Source organism: Bos taurus, chromosome 24, assembly GCF_002263795.3.
Source record: "Bos taurus isolate L1 Dominette 01449 registration number 42190680 breed Hereford chromosome 24, ARS-UCD2.0, whole genome shotgun sequence".
NCBI lineage: Eukaryota > Metazoa > Chordata > Mammalia > Artiodactyla > Bovidae > Bos > Bos taurus.
In genome coordinates this window covers 57,772,289-57,792,055 of record NC_037351.1, presented here as the reverse complement: position 1 = coordinate 57,792,055, position 19,767 = coordinate 57,772,289, and the positions used below count along the sequence as shown (strand labels likewise).

General features: G+C 44.0%; 1 protein-coding gene and 1 pseudogene across 2 annotated transcripts in view; both read right to left on the bottom strand.

Moving 5' to 3' along the window:
* The window catches only part of MALT1 (MALT1 paracaspase), a 66,346-nt gene extending 49,331 nt beyond the window's left edge, over positions 1-17,015 (bottom strand). For both annotated transcript variants that reach the window (XM_002697836.7, XM_005224359.5), the window contains exons 1-2: positions 16,620-17,015; positions 2,341-2,507 (exon numbers count right to left, since the gene is read on the bottom strand). In XM_002697836.7, coding sequence (XP_002697882.2) covers positions 2,341-2,507; positions 16,620-16,894 — 442 coding nt within the window. In that variant the 5' untranslated portion in view covers positions 16,895-17,015. The remainder of the gene's footprint in view (positions 1-2,340; positions 2,508-16,619) is intronic.
* On the bottom strand, positions 2,514-16,559 carry LOC132343799 (mitochondrial import receptor subunit TOM5 homolog; annotated as a pseudogene).
* Positions 17,016-19,767: the final 2,752 nt, after the last annotated feature.

Here is a 19,767-nt window from a genome sequence, read left to right as displayed (position 1 = left end):
ACATGTAAATACAGTAAGTTTTAGATTACTCACATAAGATTTAGGAGGAAAGCTGACTGTAAATTACGAGTTTTTTTAGATCCCCAACTACTTCCTCTTAAATCAACAATGAACATTCAAGTAACAACCAATTTCTAATGTATGGCTAATCCAACATAAAACTTCACAGAAATAGTGCCTCGCTGGTAATGCAGAAACTTCTCTCTTTTTCCTAGTCTCCCCTCAAATGTGAAAAAGCCCCAGCGTATAACTGAAAAAGCCTATAGGCCTAAAAACTGAATGACTTGCACAAGGCAATGCTGATGGCAAAGCGCTGATCTTACTACTTGGAGAGAAACACAAAGGGCAGAAACAGAGATTTTTCCAAAGATGATGACTGAGTTTATTAGGATGGTACTGTATTGGCTGCTGCTGGCTTATCACATCAAAATAGGAAATAGTTAAAACTTTCAGGCATATCTATATACGCAAATAAATATGTGACTCCATTTCAGTCCACCCTGATTCACACACAGAAAATCTGAAAACCTTCAATCTCAGGCCAGCGATCACAACACAAACCATGAGATGAGTGTGCAGCCTCCTACATACAGGTCAACACAGCCTCATCTCCGCAGCTCCCCCAAATCTGCGAGGTAAAGAACATTTACTTTCGTTTTATAGACTTGACAGGGTCATTAAGTGCAATTGCTGAAAAACCTAATGAGATGTTATATTTATACCCACAGAAGTTTCTTAAGTTTTCAGAGGCCCTGGTATTCTATAAAGCAGAACTTTATAGCCGAGTGCCCTAGGCTGGTAGATTTCAATCACCACAATGCCGGGGCACTTCTGAGACACTGGGGATATAAACATTAGTGAACGTCACCTGAAGGACTGGTTTACTGTTTGGTGATGGAGAGCACCTGCATCTAGACGGGACCTGTGTTAGCACCCAGTTATTCCTAACCAGGCCTCTTCCGAGAAAAGGCCCTGAGAAACACTCATCAAGCATTCGATATAGTCGGTAACACAGAGGAGGTGTTTATAGGAGGCTGTTTCACCATCTGCACTTGGCCTGGAAAAGCAGGGGATAACCTGAGAGTCCAAGCTTCCCGGCTTACAATCCAGGGTCCATTTGTAGTAGAGTTCTCAGTTCCCCATCCTCACCCTGCAGCACCCAGTTTTGTCTTGTCTGGTGATCCACCAGACAAGACAGTTTCTGGCAAGCTGATTAACCCACTCCCTCCTGGTTCTCCGCCAGGTGAACTGGCATATTCCATCGCGTTGGTGGTGACAGGTGCAGGGATGATGGGCACATGACCAAAATCAGTTAACTTGCTAGAGAATCCGATGATTTTTGCTGAGACAAGGATAAATGCCAGGAACAGCTAGTAGACACCTTATGACTCTGTAAAAGTCAGTCCTGGGAGGAAGTCAATGACAGGAAAGGAAGGGCAGAGACGAAATCCACCTTCTTGGAAACAGGGCTGCCCCCTGCCTTTCCTGAAGCCGAAATTGCTGCAAGACTTTTTGATGGAACCAAAATACTCCCTTTATTACGGCAACCTGCACTGAGGTTTCTGGTACATGTACTTCACAATACGCCTCTATACCACGTGTCCCTAATTTCCCACGTCCCTGAGAAAGGTCTGCAGTGTGGCTACTGTCACATGACCTGGATGACATGGTCCCTTCTGCTGATGTCATGGTAACTGACCAACTCCACCCATAGCTGTGGAAAGGAAGGACTGTTTCCTATTCATCACATCTGACCTTGGAAGTGAGCAACTTCACTCAATATTGGTATATTCAGGGGAAAAAAAGTAACTCATTTGGTTGAGTTACTCAACATTTCAAAAGCACCATGCTGGTTGGCAAAAAACTTCAACAATAAACACCTGTCATACTTTATCTCGTTCACATACATACACATAAATAAATATATGTGTATTTGCTTTCTTGGCTGTTCTATTTCAACATAAGTTATAGAAACCTTACCCCTCAACACTTTCACATGCACCTCCTTGGAATAAAGACATTCTTCTACAGAATGACACCACCATCATCACATAATAATTCTCTAATATCTAACATGTATGTTGTATTCAAGTTGTTTCAACTGTCCCCAAAATGTCTTCTATAGCTGTTTTTTTTTTTTTGAAAAACAATCCAACTGAAGTTTTTGTATTGTATTTTCTTTTTATGCATTCTTTAGTCTCAACCCAGGGGAATAAATGAGGCTCCATATGTGTACATGTTCCAACAATACTGAACACAATTCATCTGGTCAAATGAGACACTTCCCTCTGAGTTGGCCTCTTTGACCTCCTGGAGAACGTGCTCACGGGGAAGGCCTACCTGGGGGGCTGAGAAGCTGAAGGACCTCGGTGTGCTCCATGGCCTGCAGGAAGTCGCTCAGCTCCATGACTGTACAGCCCTTCTCAGCCAGCAGCTTCAGTAAACACAGGCTGGGGCTGCCTTCAGGTTCCAGGACCTTGAGAGAACACTGCTCCAAGTCGAGACAACTGCCAATGACAGATTTAAGTCAGGTCAGCACCCTTTCTTCAGTGCGATCTGCCTGCTATATGCCTTTGGCCCCATCGAGGGTGTGGCAGGGAATAAACAGTCGAGTGGTGGAAAATGGTTTACAGGACAAATGGCTGCCGTCCCTTTAGACAGTCTCCTGATGATGCTCACCTTGTATAGCAGAAGTTGGCAAACTTTTCCTGTAACGTGCCACATTGTAAATATTTTAGGCTTTATATGGGCCTCAGGAGAAGGCAATGGCACCGCACTCCAGTACTCTTGCCTGGAAAATCCCATGGATGGAGGAGCCTGGTAGGCTGCAGTCCATGGGGTTGCTAAGAGTTGGACACGACTGAGCGACTTCACTTTCACTTTTCACTTTCATGCATCGGAGAAGGAAGTGGCAACCCACTCCAGTGTTCTTGCCTGGAGAATCCCAGGGACGGGGGAGCCTGGTGGGCTGCCGTCTATGGGGTCGCACAGAATCGGACATGACCAAAGTGACTTAGCAGCAGCAGCAGCAGGGTCTTTGGTGTACCTTTTGTTTTATAATATTTTAAATATAAAAAAATGTTCTTGGCGCATGAGCTATACAAAAACAGACCGCGCTCTGAATATGGCCCATAGGCTGTTGTTGGCAGACCCTTGCTCTATTTGACACATTTTGCCTTAAAGCCATGCGCTTTTCTTTCATAAGCCTGTCTTCTTTTTGTTGTTGTTTAGTTGCTAAGACTCTTCTGACTCTTTGCGACCCCATGGACCGTATCCCACCAGGCTCCTCTGTCTATGGGATTTTCCAGGCAGGAATACTGGAGTGGGCTGCTATGTCTTCTTTACTGAACTAGATAAAAGTACTACTTGCAAACAGAAACCCTATCATCCACTGGATTGGCCAAAAAGTTCATTTGGGTTGTTCTATACCCTTTTCTGGGAGGGTGGTAGACATAATTCCCTTATAATTAATACTTGCTAGAAAATGGAGTTTGACATCATGCATAACTACACCAACATTCGTCAAGGCTGAATATCACAGGTATAAGGGAGTATTATGACCATTCTTTGCAGCCAAAGATGGAGAAGCTCTATACATTCAACAAAAAGAAGACCAGGAGATGACTGTGGCTCAGATCACGAACTCCTTATTGCCAAATTCAGACTTAAATTGAAGAAAGTAGGGAAAACCACTAGACCATTCAGGTATGACCTCAATCAAATCCCTTATGATTAAACAGGGGAAGTGAAAAATAGATTTAAGGGATTAGATCTGATAGAGTGCCTGATGAACTATGGACGGAGGTTTGTGACACTGTACAGGAGACAGGGATCAAGACCATCCCTGTGGAAAAGAAATGCAAAAAAGCAAAATGGCTGTCTGAGGAGGCCTTACAAATAGCTGTGAAAAGAAGAGAAGCGAAAAGCAAAGGAGAAAAGGAAAGATATAAGCATCTGAATGCAGACTTCCAAAGAATAGCAAGAAGAGATAAGAAAGCCTTCCTCAGCGATCAATGCAAAGAAATAGAGGAAAACAACAGAATGGGAAAGACTAGAGATCTCTTCAAGAAAATCAGAGATACCAAGGGAACATTTCATGCAAAGATGGGCTCGATAAAGGACAGAAGTGGTATGGACCTAACAGAAGCAGAAGATATTAAGAAGAGGTGGCAAGAATACACAGAAGAACTGTACAAAAAAGATCTTCATGACCCAGATAATCACGATGGTGTGATCACTCACCTAGAGCCTGACATCCTGGAATGTGAAGTCAAATGGGCCTTAGAAAGCATCACTATGAACAAAGCTAGTGGAGGTGATGGAATTCCAGTTGAGCTATTTCAAATCCTGAAAGATGGTGCTGTGAAAGTGCTGCACTCAAGATGCCAGCAAATTTGGAAAACTCAGCAGTGGCCACAGGACTGGAAAAGGTCAGTTTTCATTCCAATCCCAAAGAAAGGCAATGCCAAAGAATGCTCAAATTACCGCACAATTGCACTCATCTCACACGCTAGTAAAGTAATGCTCAAAATTCTCCAAGCCAGGCTTCAGCAATACGTGAACTGTGAAATTCCAGATGTTCAAGCTGGTTTTAGAAAAGGCAGAGGAACCAGAGATCAAATTGCCAACATCTGCTGGATCATCGAAAATGCAAGACAGTTCCAGAAAAACATCTGCTTCTGCTTTATTGACTATGTCAAAGCCTTTGACTGTGTGGATCACAATAAATTGTGGAAAATTCTGAAAGAGGTAGGAATACCAGACCACCTGACCTGCCTCCTGAGAAATCTAAATGCAAGTCAGGAAGCAATAGCTAGAACTGGATATGAACAACAGACTGACTCCAAATAGGAAAAGGAGTATGTCAGGGCTGTATATTGTCACCCTGCTTATTTAACTTATATGCAGAGTACATCATGAGAAATGCTGGGCTGGAAGAAGCACAAGCTGGAATCAAGATTGCCAGGAGAAATATCAATAACCTCAGATATGCAGATGACACCACCCTTATGGCAGAAAGTGAAGAGGAACTAAAAAACCTCTTGATGAAAGTTAAAGAGGAGAGTGAAAAAGTTGGCTTAAAGCTCAACATTCAGAAAACTACCATCATGGCATCTGGTCCCATCACTTCATGGCAAATAGATGGGGAAACAGTGGAAACAGTGTCAGACTTTATTTTTTGGGACTCCAAAATTACTGCAGATGGTGACTGCAGCCATGAAATTAAAAGACGCTTACTCCTTGGAAGGAAAGTTATGACCAACCTAGATAGCATATTAAAAAGCAGAGACATTACTTTGCCAACAAAGGTTCGTCTAGTCAAGGCTATGGTTTTTCCACTGGTCATGTATGGATGTGAGAGTTGGACTGTGAAGAAAGCTTAGCGCCGAAGAATTGATGCTTCTGAACTGTGGTGTTGGAGAAGACTCTTGAGAGTCCCTTGGACTGCAAGGAGATCCAACCAGTCCATCCTAAAGGAGATCAGTCCTGGCTATTCGTTGAAAGGACTAATGCTGAAGCTGAAACTCCAATACTTTGGCCACCTGATGTGAAGAGTTGACTCATTGGAAAAGACTCTGATGCTGGGAGGGATTGGGGGCAGGAGGAGAAGGGGATGACAGAGGATGAGATGGCTGGATGGCATCACCGACTTGATGGTCACAAGTCTGGGTAAACTCTGGGAGTTGGTGATGGACAGGGAGGCCTGGCGAGCTGCAATTCAGGGGGTCGCAAAGAGTCGGACACGACTGAGCGAATGAACTGAACTGAACTGATGACCATAAGATATCTCTTCGTACTTCCCAAACAGTTTTTATCTTTCAGCTATAAAGGTCAGTTACCAGAGTCAATTGACTTGTTCTTAACAAGTAGAATTTTTATGTCCACTCAATCAAAGAGTCTCTTAACATCTTCCTGGGCCTATTCATCTGCAGACAGGAGTAGAAACTGCAACCAAGCTCTTCATTCCATTCATTCATATGTGATGTTCAGTCTTCCTATACTGCCCAACTTCCTTAAGATAAAAGGGGTGACTCACAGCAGGGCCACACAGATGAGGAAGTTCTGTATGGAGATTACCATTCTCGAACATCTTCCGTTTCACCTCCTTGGGGTCCAACTTCCGTGCAAGGCCCTCAACCCAGAACACCTGTGCCTCAGGGCTTCCAGCAGCCGCCCTCTCTTGTAACATCTTATGGAAAAACCCAAACAAACTTTTTGGCCAATCCAATATATGTCTTCTTAATTCCTCAATACCTAAAATTTTGTCTGGCCCATATTAATCATTCATAACTGAAAGACTATTGAGTGAATTTTAATCATAATTGAAATGTCTGGAACCCTGGATGGACGGGGTCAAACATGAACATGGTACCCCAGCTGTGGCAGAGAGAAGGTGAGAAAGCTTTCATTTGGCTTAAAATATTCTTAATCCACATTCATTTTGACCAGTTTTAGTAAAAGGCTACCATGGCATTTATACAATATGATGGTCACCCAAGATTTATAATTCTGTGATAAGGTTGGTTATTTCATAAAGGAAAACATGCATCCAACCAAAGTAACTTCAGCACTAATATTCTACCTCATAGGATTGTTAGAATTAATTTAGGCAATCCATGTAAAAAGTACTTAGCACAGTATGTGTCAAATAATAAGCGCTCAATTGAATCGATCAGTTTTCCTCTGTGAGTTTCATTTGCTTCCTCTGTAAAGAAGGGCCCTTGGACTAGAAAATCTCCAAATTCCTTTCCAGTTCTAAAACTGTGTAATTTGGGAATTACAAAGTTCAGATTCCAGTTATTTGGTTCTTCCTTTACATTTTAATCTCAAACTAGACCCGTGACATCCTCAACCCCTCAGTGAAACTGGGAGGCAAGTGGCAGGGGCAGCTGATATTTCTACAGAGACTGTGAGGTCTAACCTGGCGGGTCTTCTGAATCCCACCTCCAAGACTTACTGGCCTGAGAACTACAGGTGGTTTTAAAGTTTAAGATTGCTCATTTGAAAATGATGTTCACCGTAACTCAGAGTGTGATTGTGGTCATTGAATCGTGGGGTCTGGCACATGGTCAGTGGCCCATAATTTTTTTCTTGCTTGCTTTCCTTTTGGGTTAGACTGACATAATATGTAGCTTCTAACTAAAATGTAATAAATGACTTGCAAAACAGTAAAACAAACAAACAAACAAACAAACTCAATAAAATTTAGCTCTTATTAAAAAAATGGGAATATTAAAAGAATACTAAGATTAATTTCTCAGTTATGCTTATTTCTAAAACTGTTTTAGCTTTTCCTTAAAAATTTTTTTTGAGGAGCTACTGTTTTGGTAACCTGAAGGTATCCTCTAAAGCTTACTATCACTAGTATTCTAGCTAAAAATTTGTATATTTAATACTCTATCCTTGTTAAGCTATTTCACATCCTAAAAGATGATGCTGTGAAAATGCTGCACTCAATATGCCAGCAAATTTGGAAAACTCAGCAGTGGCCACAGGACTGGAAAAGGTCAGTTTTCATTCCAATCCCAAAGAAATGCAATCCCAAAGAATGTTCAAACTACCGCACAATTGCACTCATCTCACACACTAGCAAACAATGCTCAAACTTCTCCAAGCCAGGCTTCAACAGTACGAGAAATGTGAACTTCCAGATGTTCAAGCTAGATTTAGAAAAGGCAGAGGAACCAGAGATCAAATTGCCAACATCTGCTGGATCAAAGAAAGAGCAAGAAAGCTCCAGAAAAACATCTGCTTCTGCTTTATTGACTATGCCAAAGCCTTTGACTGTGTGGATCACAATAAACTGTGGAAAATTCTGAAAGAGGTAGGAATACCAGACCACCTGACCTGCCTCCTGAGAAATCTAAATGCAGGTCAGGAAGCAAGTTAGAACTGGACATGAACAACAGACTGATTCCAAATAGGAAAAGGAGTATGTCAGGGCTGTATATTGTCACCCTGCTTATTTAACTTATATGCAGAGTACATCATGAGAAATGCTGGGCTGGAAGAAGCACAAGCTGGAATCAAGATTGCCAGGAGAAATATCAATAACCTCAGATATGCAGAAGACACCACCCTTATGGCAGAAAGTGAAGAGGAACTAAAAAGCCTCTTGATGAAAGTGAAAGAGGAGAGTGAAAACGTTGGCTTAAAGCTCAACATTCAGAAAACTAAGATCATGGCATCTCGTCTATCACTTCATGGCAAATAGATGGGGAAACAATGGCAACAGTGACAGACTTTATTTTCTTGGGCTCCAAAATTACTGCAGATGGTGATTGCAGCCATGAAATTAAAAGATGCTTACTCCTTGGAAGAAAAGCTATGACCAACCTAGACAGCATATTAAAAAGCAGAGACATTACTTTGCCAACAAAGGTCTGTGCAGTCAAAGCTATGGTTTTTCCAGTAGTCATGTATGGATTTGAGAGTTGGACCATAAAGAGAGCTGAGTGCTGAAGAATTGATGCTTTTGAACTGTGGTGTTGAAGACTCTTCAGAATCCCTTGGACTGCAAAGAGATCAAACCAGTCAATCCTAAAGGAAATCAGTCCTGAATATTCATTGGAAGGCCTGATGCTGAAGATGAAGTTCCAATACTTTGGCCACCTGATGGGGAAGAACTGACTCATTGGAAAAGATCCTGATGCTGGGAAAGATTGAAGGCAGGAGGAGAAGGGGACAGCAGAGGATGAGATGGTTGGATGGCATCACCGACTCGATGGACATGAGTTTGAGCAAGCTCCGGGAGTTGGTGATGGACAGGGAGGCCTGGCATGCAGCAATGCATGGGGTTGCAAAGAGTTGGACACGACTGAGCAACTGAACTAAACTAAAAACTAATCCTTGTTAAAATGTCAACAATAATGTTCCAAGTCAACTGTTCCCAGTTCTGGAGGCACAACCTGAAGTCCATGGTGAAATCATAAAAGTAAGGACAATAAGATCGTCTTTTACTCTAAGACTGTCTTTCCTATTTTTAAGTGTCAAAGTGTCCTTTCTTTTACGAAATAATGGTAATTGTGATGATTGCAAAAACAAAAGCTGAAGATGCCTGTCAATCCTCTATTTTGTAAAGTGTTTTTGTACTAGTCCAGGTAATGCCTGAAGTAAGGAACCAGTATTGGATTCAACATAAGTATTACCAATTTTTCAAATAATTATAATATGAAATTTATAAAAACAAGGATGCTTTATGTGTAACTTTATGATTCATAAAGGTTATCAAGATCTAAGAAATAAAGATGTCATCTTGTCAAATGCAGCCAAATGATGCTTTAATTAATCTGTATATTGATATGGAGAGAATTAAAAACCATTTAATTCTCCCTCCCACCCAAATGAAGAAAAATCACATTGAAGCAGACGACAACTTCTCTTTCAATACAAAAGGCATTGGAGAAAAACAAGGTGCTCTATCTCTTTTCCTTTTACTGATTTTTCCACATGGGCACCAGCTATCAGCTAAGATGAGGTCTATACATACTCAATATTTCTTTCCTTCCTTTTTTTAGTTACATTCCTGTAAGGCTGTGCTTTGAAGTGGTTTCTACCAGCCCTAATCTGAAATTTCTGATTTAATTAAAAACACTGTTTTCTTACTGAAACAAAAAGACTTTGCTTAAAAAAAAAATCTGTATTTTTTTTTTCAGATAATTATAGATATTTTTATTTGGTACTACCAATGCACCAAGTTGTAATTTCTTTAAGGTTAGTTGAAATGTGGAATTGGAAACCTCTGAACTTTTTTTTTCAATGAACTTTTTATATTGTTTAATGCAGACACATTTGGTTTACCTTGTTCTTTTTAAAATAAAACTATATTTTACTTTTAAAAATACATAATCAAATAGAACATATTCTACACCGTTCAGGGTACAAACCTTAGTACTGCTTTTACAGTCATTTGCTTCTCTTCTTGGTACATTTATACTTTAGAATCCTTATTCATTAATTCAATAACTACTTATTACTCACCTAAAACAGGCCATTTTTGCCAGGGATTGAGACTACAGCGGCAAACAAAATCCCCCATCCTCCCAGATTTTTCTAGAGAAGAGGGACAGAGGTCTGTGTGTTCATCCGTCCTGTGGTCATAAGTGTTTTGGAGAAAAACAAAGCAAAGCAAGGGGACAGGTAATGCTAGAGTGGATGGAGGAGATGATTTTAAACAGTGTGATCTGAAGAGACCTCACTGAGGTGACCTTTTTTTAAAAAATGTAATCAATGTTATTTGTTTTTAAAATTTTCATTGAAATATAGTTGATTTACAATACTATGCTAGTTTTAGATAAGTGATTCAATTATATGTAATTATACATATATTCCTTTTTACATTCTCCTCCATTATTATAAGAGACTGAGTATAGTTCCCTGTGCTATACAGTAGGTCCTTGTTGGTTATCTATTTTATATATAGTAGTGTGTATATTTTAATCCCAAACTCCAAATTTACTCCTCCTTCCTTTCCCTTTTGGTAACCATAAGTCTGTTTTCTACATCTGAGAGTCTGTTTCTGTTTTGTAAATAAGTTCATTTGAATAATTTTAAATTAAAAACTTTTTTTGTCACTTTAAAACTTCTCATTTTATATTGGGGTATGTTCTTTTCATTTTTTGTTGTGGTTTTTTGGCCACACGTGTGGCCATGTGGAACCTTAGTTCTCTGACCAGGGATTGAACCTGTGCCCCTCGCATTAGAAGTCTGGAGTCTTAACCACTGGATTACCAGTGGCTTATAGTTCATTAACAACGCTGTGTTTCAGAGGTACAGCAAAGCGATTCAATTATACATAAATACACAAATATATATTTCTTTTTTCTACATTCTCCTCCAATATAGGTTAATATAACATACCGAGTATAGTTCCCTGTGCTATATAAGAGCTCCTTGTAGATTAGCTACTTTCTGTATGATAGTATATATTTAAAGCCCCAAATCCTAATTTATCCTTCCCTCCTTTCTTCTTTGGTAACCGTAAGTTTATTTTCTTTGTCTGTGGGTCTACTTCTGTTTTTGTAAATAAGTTCATTTGTATTATACTTTTTAAGATTCCAGATATAAGCGATATCTGATATCATATGCTATTTGTCATTCTCTGTGAGAAGGTGAGTTTTAAGCAAACACTTGAAGAGATAAAGGCAAACATCTCAGGCTGAGCAAACAGCAAGTCCAAAGGCCCTACAGTCTTCAAGGAAGGGCAAGAAAGCACGTGTGACTAGAGCAGAGCCAGGAAGGAAGATGTTTTTGGGTTGGCCAAAAAATTATTGGGGTTTTTCAGTAACATCTGCCAGAAAAATGCAAACGAACTTTTTGGCCAACTCAAGAGCTAACCGGGAGTTAAACAATGTTTTTACTGAGACAGAGAAGTCAATGGGAAGGCTCTGAAGGAAGGGAGGATGAGACCTGATTTAATGTTTTCAAAGAAGGATTCTTCGTGCTCTGAGAATAGACTGGGGTGGGGAGCAAAGAAGGAGTAGGAGAAGTTAGACGGCTGCTGGAACAGCGCAGATGAGAGGGAACAGTGGCCTGGCCCAGTGTGGTCACAGAGAACCCTGCGTTCCAGACACACACTGGAGGGCTGGCAGTAGGCAAGTGCTGACCCAGTGGATGAGGCAGGGAGAGGTGGAGTCAGGAACAACTGCAGGTTTTGGCCTGAGCACCTGGATGGATGTAGCTGCCCTTCGCTGAGATGCAGGAGAGAAAGGTTTACGGCGGAGGGTGTGCTGAGTTTTGGATGCGCTGCATTTAAGATGCCTATCAGTCATTCAAGAGGAGCGCTGCACGTACAACCTGCACTGGGAGATCACCAGTGGAAGTTCAAGGCGAAGACACGGGTTGGAGGTGTGAAGTGAGAGCAGTGAACCTAAATATACATCTGTAAAGCCATGAGACTTAAGGATAACACCAAGGTAGGCAGGGACTAGATGAAGAAGTGCGGATCAAGAGATACAATGCCTGAGCCCTCAGGCATTCCAAAACCCGGAGATGAAGAGGCAGAGACCGAAGAGATAGGCAGGAAATCTGTCATAAAGTGCTCGGGGCAGGATTTTATAGCTGAAAGAGCCCTTTCCATACTTATGGCAAATAAGCAGTGGCTGACTGCCTTCCCTGGTCCACGTCCCACAGCCCCATTTCTAAGCTCCCTCCTTCTTGGGAGTTTACATGGCATTAGAGCCTCCTGAGAGCTCTACCACTTGGGGGCTAGAATGTTCCATGTCTCCCACAGGATTCACTAGCTTGGGCAAGGTGCTCAGAACCTGTGCTTTTCTACACTGACAGCAGACGGTGTTCAATATTAGCTGAGTGTGGTGAGAAATGGAATATTTCCGGATGTCACAGTCATCAGCAATTGCAGCCACCAAGGAGGGTGTGCTGGTGAGCCCTGAGGGGACTCAGGAAAGGATACCTGCCATCTAGCAGCCACCAGACTGCAGGAAAGGAAGCTCAGGATGAGGAAAACACAGGACACTGGGCCCAGGCAGCTGAGGCGCATATCAAAGGGATCACTTGGCTGAATCCAGACTCCTGCATCTTCCCATACATCTTGCTGTGGCTGTTTAGTCACCAAGTCATGGGTTCTTCGTGATCCCATGGACTACAGTCTGCCAGGCTCCTCTGTCCATGGGATTTCCCTGGCAAGAATACTAGAGTGGATTGCTGTTTCCTTGTCTAGAGGATCTTCCCAATCCAGGGATCAAACCTGTGTCTCCTGCATTGGCAGGCGGACTCTTTATTGCTGAGCCACCAGGGAAGCCTTCCCATAGATAAGAAAGCGCTAAATTCCATAACTTGGGACATTTGGTTGTCTTTAATTTACAATAATCTTTTCATGTTCATACTGCCTGCCCTTTGTTGCAAAACTTCTATATAAGCTAGCTCCTTCCCTCGTCTCCTGGGAGCAGTTTCTCAGAGCCATCTGAAATGCTGTCTCCCAGACCAGGGTCCTCATCTTGCCTCCAAATATAACATAACTCACAATGCTCACGTTGTGCATTTCTGAAAAGTCAACACTGGACTGGAACTAGGGCTGGGTTTATATTTAAGGCATGTACATGGTTTGGGGAAGCTGAACTATATGCAAGGATTCATCCTGAATCACTAACAACCATCTGGGAACATTCTTCATTCCTGATGGTCAGTTGAGAAAGAACTCTTGTGGCTTATTTATTAAATTCTTATCTGGTCTGAAGCAGGTTGTGTAGAGGAAAAAAGGTGAAAGAAACAGAACAGGCAACCTTTTGGGGTTCTACGTCTGTGAACCAGCGACTGCGAGGAAAGCACTGCACATCCTCCGGGAACTGCTATCGTTTGGACTAGACTCACTGTAGTTCCTGGGTTTGACACTAGAGAGAAATGCCTTTAGGAATTTTTACTATTAAAATCATAGATGATCTTTTGCCATTGGTATGAAAATAACTTTAAAATGGCTAAACAACAACAATGAAAATAACTCTTTCAGTCTTAAAAAGAAAAAGCATCTATTTCCCAATAGAAAAGCTGTTATTCCCCAGCTTCCCAAGTTCTCAGGGCTAACTTTTGTTAAGTCAGTTTAATTCTTTTGATCTCAATAGGTATCTGAGCTTAATGTTCTCCAGTTCTCCAACCTTCAGGGTGGCCTCCACTTTCCCCAGCACAACTAACCTACTCTGAGCTAACCTTCACCATCCTGGAAGCCTGGTCCAACTCCATCTGTCTCCAGCAGACTTCCTGCTGTGAAATCCCCAGTATCCACAAATTTATGCCCTTTGCAGCTTGTCTCCTCTGGCTGGGCAACTGTCCTCTCTCTACCCTCCCTTCACCAGAGAAGTGGCCTCTGATTTTTCCATTAGTTCTCAAAGTGAATATCATTATGTAACAAAATTTAACTGAAGGCCTGGGCTTCCCAGGTGGCACTAGCAGTAAAGAATCCACCTGCCATGCAGGAGATACAAGAGACAAGGGTTTGTTTCCTTGGTCAGGAAGATCCCCTGGAGGAGGGCATGGCAACCCACTCCAGTGTTCTTGCCTGGAAAATCCCATGGACAGAGGAGCCTGGAGGACTACAGTCCAGAGGATCAGAAAGAGTTGAACATGACTGAAGCAACCTTAGCACGGATGTAGGCAACTGAAGGCTTGGGGAGGAAAACTGAACACCTGATGTCAGGTCAGTCAGTCAGTCAGTCGCTCAGTCGTGTCTGACTCTTTGTAACCCCATGAATAGCAGCACGCCAGGCCTCCCTGTCCATCACCAACTCCCGGAGTTCACTCAAACTCACGTCCATTGAGTCGGTGATGCCATCCAGCCATCTCATCCTCCGTCGTCCCCTTCTCCTCCTGCCCCCAATTCCTCTCAGCATCAGTCTTTCCCAATAAGTCAACTCTTCGCATGAGGTGGCCAAAGTACTGGAGTTTCAGCTTTAGCATCATTCCTTCCAAAGAACACCCAGGGCTGATCTCCTTGCAGTCCAAGGGACTCTCAAGAGTCTTCTCCAACACTACAGTTCAAAAGCATCAATTCTTCGGCGCTCAGCTTTCTTCACAGTCCAACTCTTACATCCTTACATGACCACTGGAAAAACCATAGCCTTGACTAGATGGACATTTGTTGGCAAAGTAACGTCTCTGCTTGATGTCAGCTAAGCACCACTTTTTGATTCGATCAGTCGTTTCATCGGGGCAGGGCCTTACTGAGGTTCTTCTCTGTCCTTCATAGCCAAATAGAGGAGTGCTCACTTAGGAGAACCCTTTATGCAAGGCTAGAGGCTTCCTTCGGAGAAGGCAATGGCACCCCACTCCAGTACTCTTGCCTGGAAAATCCCATGGACGGAGGAGCCTGGTGGGCTGCAGTCCATGGGGTCGCTAGGAATCGGACACAACTGAGTGACTTCACTTTCACTTTTCACTTTCAGGCATTGGAGAAGGAAATGGCAACCCACTCCAGTGTTCTTGCCTGGAGAATCCCAGGGACGGGGGAGCCTGATGGGCTGCCGTCTATGGGGTTGCACAGAGTCGGACACGATTGACGCGACTTAACAGCAGCAGCAGCAGAATATAGGAGTGGGTAGCCGTTCCCTTCTCGAGGGGATCTTCCCAATCCAGGGATTGAACCCAGGTCTCCTGCATTGTAGGCAGATTCTTTACCAGCTGAGCCACAAAGGAATCCTAAGAATACTGGAGTGGGTAGCCTATCCCTTCTCCAGAGGATCTTTCTGACCCAGGAATTGAACCAGGGTCTCCTGCATTGCAGACATATTCTTTACCAGCTCAGCTACCAGGGAAGCCGAAGCCTTTATGAGTATAAGCTAAATGTTTGACATCTTTTTTATCTTCTGAAACTTTCTGCCAAAATTGGGCACTTAAAAAACATAATTTCGCATGGGTTTTTGCGTGAATTTTCTTCTCTCAATTCAGATTTATAGAATGTCTAAGAGAAGTTCTATGTGTGACACATAGAATCTTAACTAACAGTTCCTGTTCTCAAGGAGTTTATAGACATGTACAAATAATTACAGTACAGGCAAAGTTTAGTCATGAGAGGTTAAAAAATTGCTAAGGGATTCAAAGGCAGACCCAAATCATAACAGTGATCTTCCCAAGTGTGCTCTGGGAAACCCTACTGCAGTTCCTAAGACCCTTTTCACAGGATCTCCAAGGTCAAAATTTTTCAAAATACTACTGAGATTTTATTGATCTTTCTCACTTATTCTCTCAGAAACGCACATTGGAGTGTCCAGTGTTACCTGACCTGTGACAGACTGCATGTCGGAGCTCACAAAAGATGCTGGTTCTCTGGGATTAAGATAAGACATTCAAGAGATTTTCAAAGTGCCAAACAATGCCACTTTCCCTAACATTTTTCGTCTTGGAAAAGTTTGTTTTTCCATAAAAACATGTAATTTCTGTTAACATGCAATAAATTTTCTTTTTAAATATTAAAAAATTCTGAACTTTCATTTCTAATATGGTAAATTAATATCAATCTATGTTTGTATGCATGTAACATACAGAACCCACTCCATCTTTGGGGTCTTCAATAATTCTTAAGCGTGTAAAGGAGTCTTGAGAGCCTGAAGTTAAGTTCCAAGAAAACGGTCTTACTTATACTTGAATGTTCACGGTGAAATCAAATGGGTTTGCTGGAGGAAGACGGGGAGTTTAGTTTCAGTCTTTCCCACCATCCTTCTTCTCTCGATCTTAAAGCCTCACGAATTCCTTCATCTCAAACCCTTCACCTTTGCCATCTCTCTACCTGCACGAACCCTACCTAACTTTCCTCGGGTCTTCATCTAGGTCTGCGCATTTGAAGATCTCTGGAATGACCGCCCTAACGTAATGGTCCCCAGACACCTTTCCTGGTATTCTTGGTTAACCCCGATCTCTTTCAGCTCAAGAGGAGGAGAGTAGGAAAAGGGTATGGACGACCGGAGTCCAACCTAGAACCTCTGTGCGTCCAGAGTCTCCGCCTGGAAAGCAACTCAGGTTCCCCCACCCCTTCCCACTGGCGGCCCCCGCACCACTCGCGCGGCCCCGAGGCTCCCCAGCCCTCCATCGCCGCGTCCGCCCCAGCCCGCGGCGCCCCCCGCCCCAGCCCGCCTCACGTGACCCCGCCACCCCCCGGGGTCCCGGGGCCGCACCTGAGCCGGAGGCGCCCCCGACTCCCCGCCACCTCGGCCAGCCTCCTCCATCCCCGGCCCTCGGGCGCTCGGTCCAAGCTCCCGCTGAGCCTCCGTAGCAGCGGCTCCGGAAGGCGGTTGAGGGTCGCGCCGGCTGCCGCGGGGAGCGGCGGCCCCGAGGGCGCGGCCGTCGGCGGAGACGAGGTCAGGGGCGGCGGGGCCTGCAGCAGCTCCCCGCACAGCGACAGGTCCCGCGCCGGCGATCCCAAGCCGGCCGCGGCTCCCGCCGGCCGCATCGCGCGCCTTCCGCTCGCCGCAGCGCTGCGGAGGCAGGGGCGGAAGGACGAGGCGGAGGGCGCTGAGCGGAGCTCTGAGGAGGAAGCGCCGCTGCCCGCCCCGCTGAGACCGGTTTGCCTGAGGGAGCCCGACGAGCCAGCGGCGCCCGCCGCTCCGGGGGCGGGGCCGCCCACTGCGCGCGCGCGCGCACCTCCCCTGCCCTCCGCACCGCCTCCCTGCACCGCCTCCTCAGCGCCGTCGCCGCGGAGGCGCGCCCTTCAAACGCCGGGGAGGTGGAGTCGGGGCTGGGCTGGAAGGGCCGGGCCGTGGCAGGTGGAGGAGGAAGCGGCGGAGGAACCACGCCTGGGCGGCTCTACTACGACGGGGAAGCCTGCGGCGTAGGGGCTTCCCAAGGCTACCGGAGGAGGAATGCTTCACGTCAAGGAGCGAGCGCGCGGCTTTCCGTCGCCCGGCCGGCTGCTCTCCAGAGGCGCGCTCGGCTGACTCAGTGACACCGGCGCCCGGGCTGGGCCACCTCAGCGAAGGCGTCCTCGTTTTCGGCTTAGATGTGTATGGCAATGCTGAGGGAAGTAGGGCTAGAGATCCAGACAGATACTTAATGGAAATTGTCTGAAATCTCTGCCTGGACTTAAAAAAAAAATAAAATAAAAACAACAACAACTTGGGCTGTGGTGTATTTAGTTAGATCTTGGAAATGATTTTTAGCAGGAATCATCTGGTTTCCTCCGAGTCAGACTGCCACCCACAAACGTCCCAAATCAAAGCAGGCAACTTTGGATGCCCTTCCCTGGAAGGCTCCAGATTAGATGAAATGACAAACGTAGCGGGTACCTGCACGCGCTTTCCCTCACTTCCAGGCCATTGCCCCATTGAAAACTAGAGAGTAGTTTGGGACAAAAGCGAGCCCGCAACTTAATGAAGTGTGACTAGCCAGGTAGCTCCCAGACAGTAGGCTTCCTGGTCTAATTTCTTGTGGTGTTAACTCTTGCATCACACGGGGACAGCAGGATTTCCCGTAGCAGTAATTTGGACACCCAGGTTCTACTTTGTCAGCGTGGTTGCTCCATACAGTCTCCATCGCATTCTGTTGTCAGTATCCAGTGATTTTTTAAAATTCAGAGTAGGTTCAGAGTTCAGAATGAGGTATAACGACTAAGCTACAACCTTTGAATCCAAGAAGACATTCTGGATTCTAGTTTTATGACTTTTAATAAGTTACTTAATTCGCCTCATCTGCTAAAATGGAAATGAAAGTATAATAGTGTATGTCTCACTCTTTGCCCAAACCCAGGTATACAAGGCGTGACCAGGGAAGCTGGAAGAAAATACAAGGAGCAATAGGAGCTGCACACATGTTTTATTCGCAGTGGCTGACCCGGCCAGAAGCCAGACATGGACAGTTCCCCGGGCTGTTTCAAGTGGTGCTTATGTAAGTCTACAGAACAAAGGTGGCATGTGGCCAAGCAAGTACATCATGATGCCCGTGGGCATTGCTATATATGATGCCAGCTGTTACATAACCATGCCAAGTCATGTTTACAGAACATGGGAGAAGAGCGAGAGGATATGGGCAAGAGAGCCTGACCATCACCATCTTGGCTAATTGCTGTTTCTCTACAGTATATATAGAGTTGTTACCACAATTAAAGGAGTTGATGTATGTAAATCAGTTAACTCTGCTTAGCATGTTGTCGTTGTTCAGTTGCTAAGTTGTGTCTGACTCTTTGCGACCCCACGGACTGCAGCACACCAGGCTTTCCTGTCCTTCACTATCTCCCAGAGTTGACTCAAACTCATGTCCATTGAGTCAGTAGTAGATTATAAATGCTGGCTGTTGTTCTTACAAGTGCAAATGCTTGTGTCATACTCAGTTAGACATGGTAAACTTTTTCCAGTTACTTCTAGTGTCTTCTGGTTTTGTCCTCAAACAGTGAAAAAATATTAGAGTGTATTACTTGCAGGTACCAATTATGGAAATCAATTCTTTGGTCTTTATTGATCTCATCATTATTGGTTTAGTCCTCTGGCTTTTAAACTTGAGATTCAAGGGAGTTTTTAAAAGTGTGCTACATGCAAGTGTTTGCTTGTGCACCTGCATATTCATTACCCTGAGAATAACCTGGCCAATCTGATTGAGTATATTTTATCCAATACAGCCCAGCTGGGTACTGATAATGTCTGTAACCTCCCACCCCCTCCCCTGCTTCTCCTCTCTGCCCCAAGACAAGTGCCTCCCTCGTTTCACTCTAGTCAGGGCCCTGTTTTTCACCTAACAAGTTTATATCCTAGGCATTCACCTCATCCATCATCCTCCAACCTGTACCTTGGACTAACATTACATTTTATAACTGATCTTTTCCACCTCCCAATCAAATGTTAATATTTTTTAATGTAATTTCACTCCTAGGGTTCTCTTATGGGGCATGGTGGTACAGTAGAAAAGAATGTGACCTTTAGAGTTAGCCCTGAATTTGAATTTTGATGCTGCCAGTCATGAACGGTGTGACTTCAGGCAAATTACTTAACCTCTCAGCTTCAGTTTCCACATTTGTAAAGAGTGGAAGATAATAGTACTTGTTTCAAACAATCGTTATGAGAATTAAATGAGAAATAATATGTATGCGTAGAAAGTGTCTAGGAGAAGTAGATGCAGTTTTATAGTGCTCTCAAAGTTGCCACGTTAATTTTGGGAAAAACATAGTAAACAGTAATTCAACTGCCTTTTCTGTATCCGCCATTGTATTTCTATAAAGACAGGAGAAAAACAGAGCGGGGATTTGACTTTTCAGTGCCTCTTGGACATTCACGCATGTTTACAGATGATGTACTTGGCAGCTCTTCCTCGGTGGTGGAAAGTGACTCAGGGCTTTGT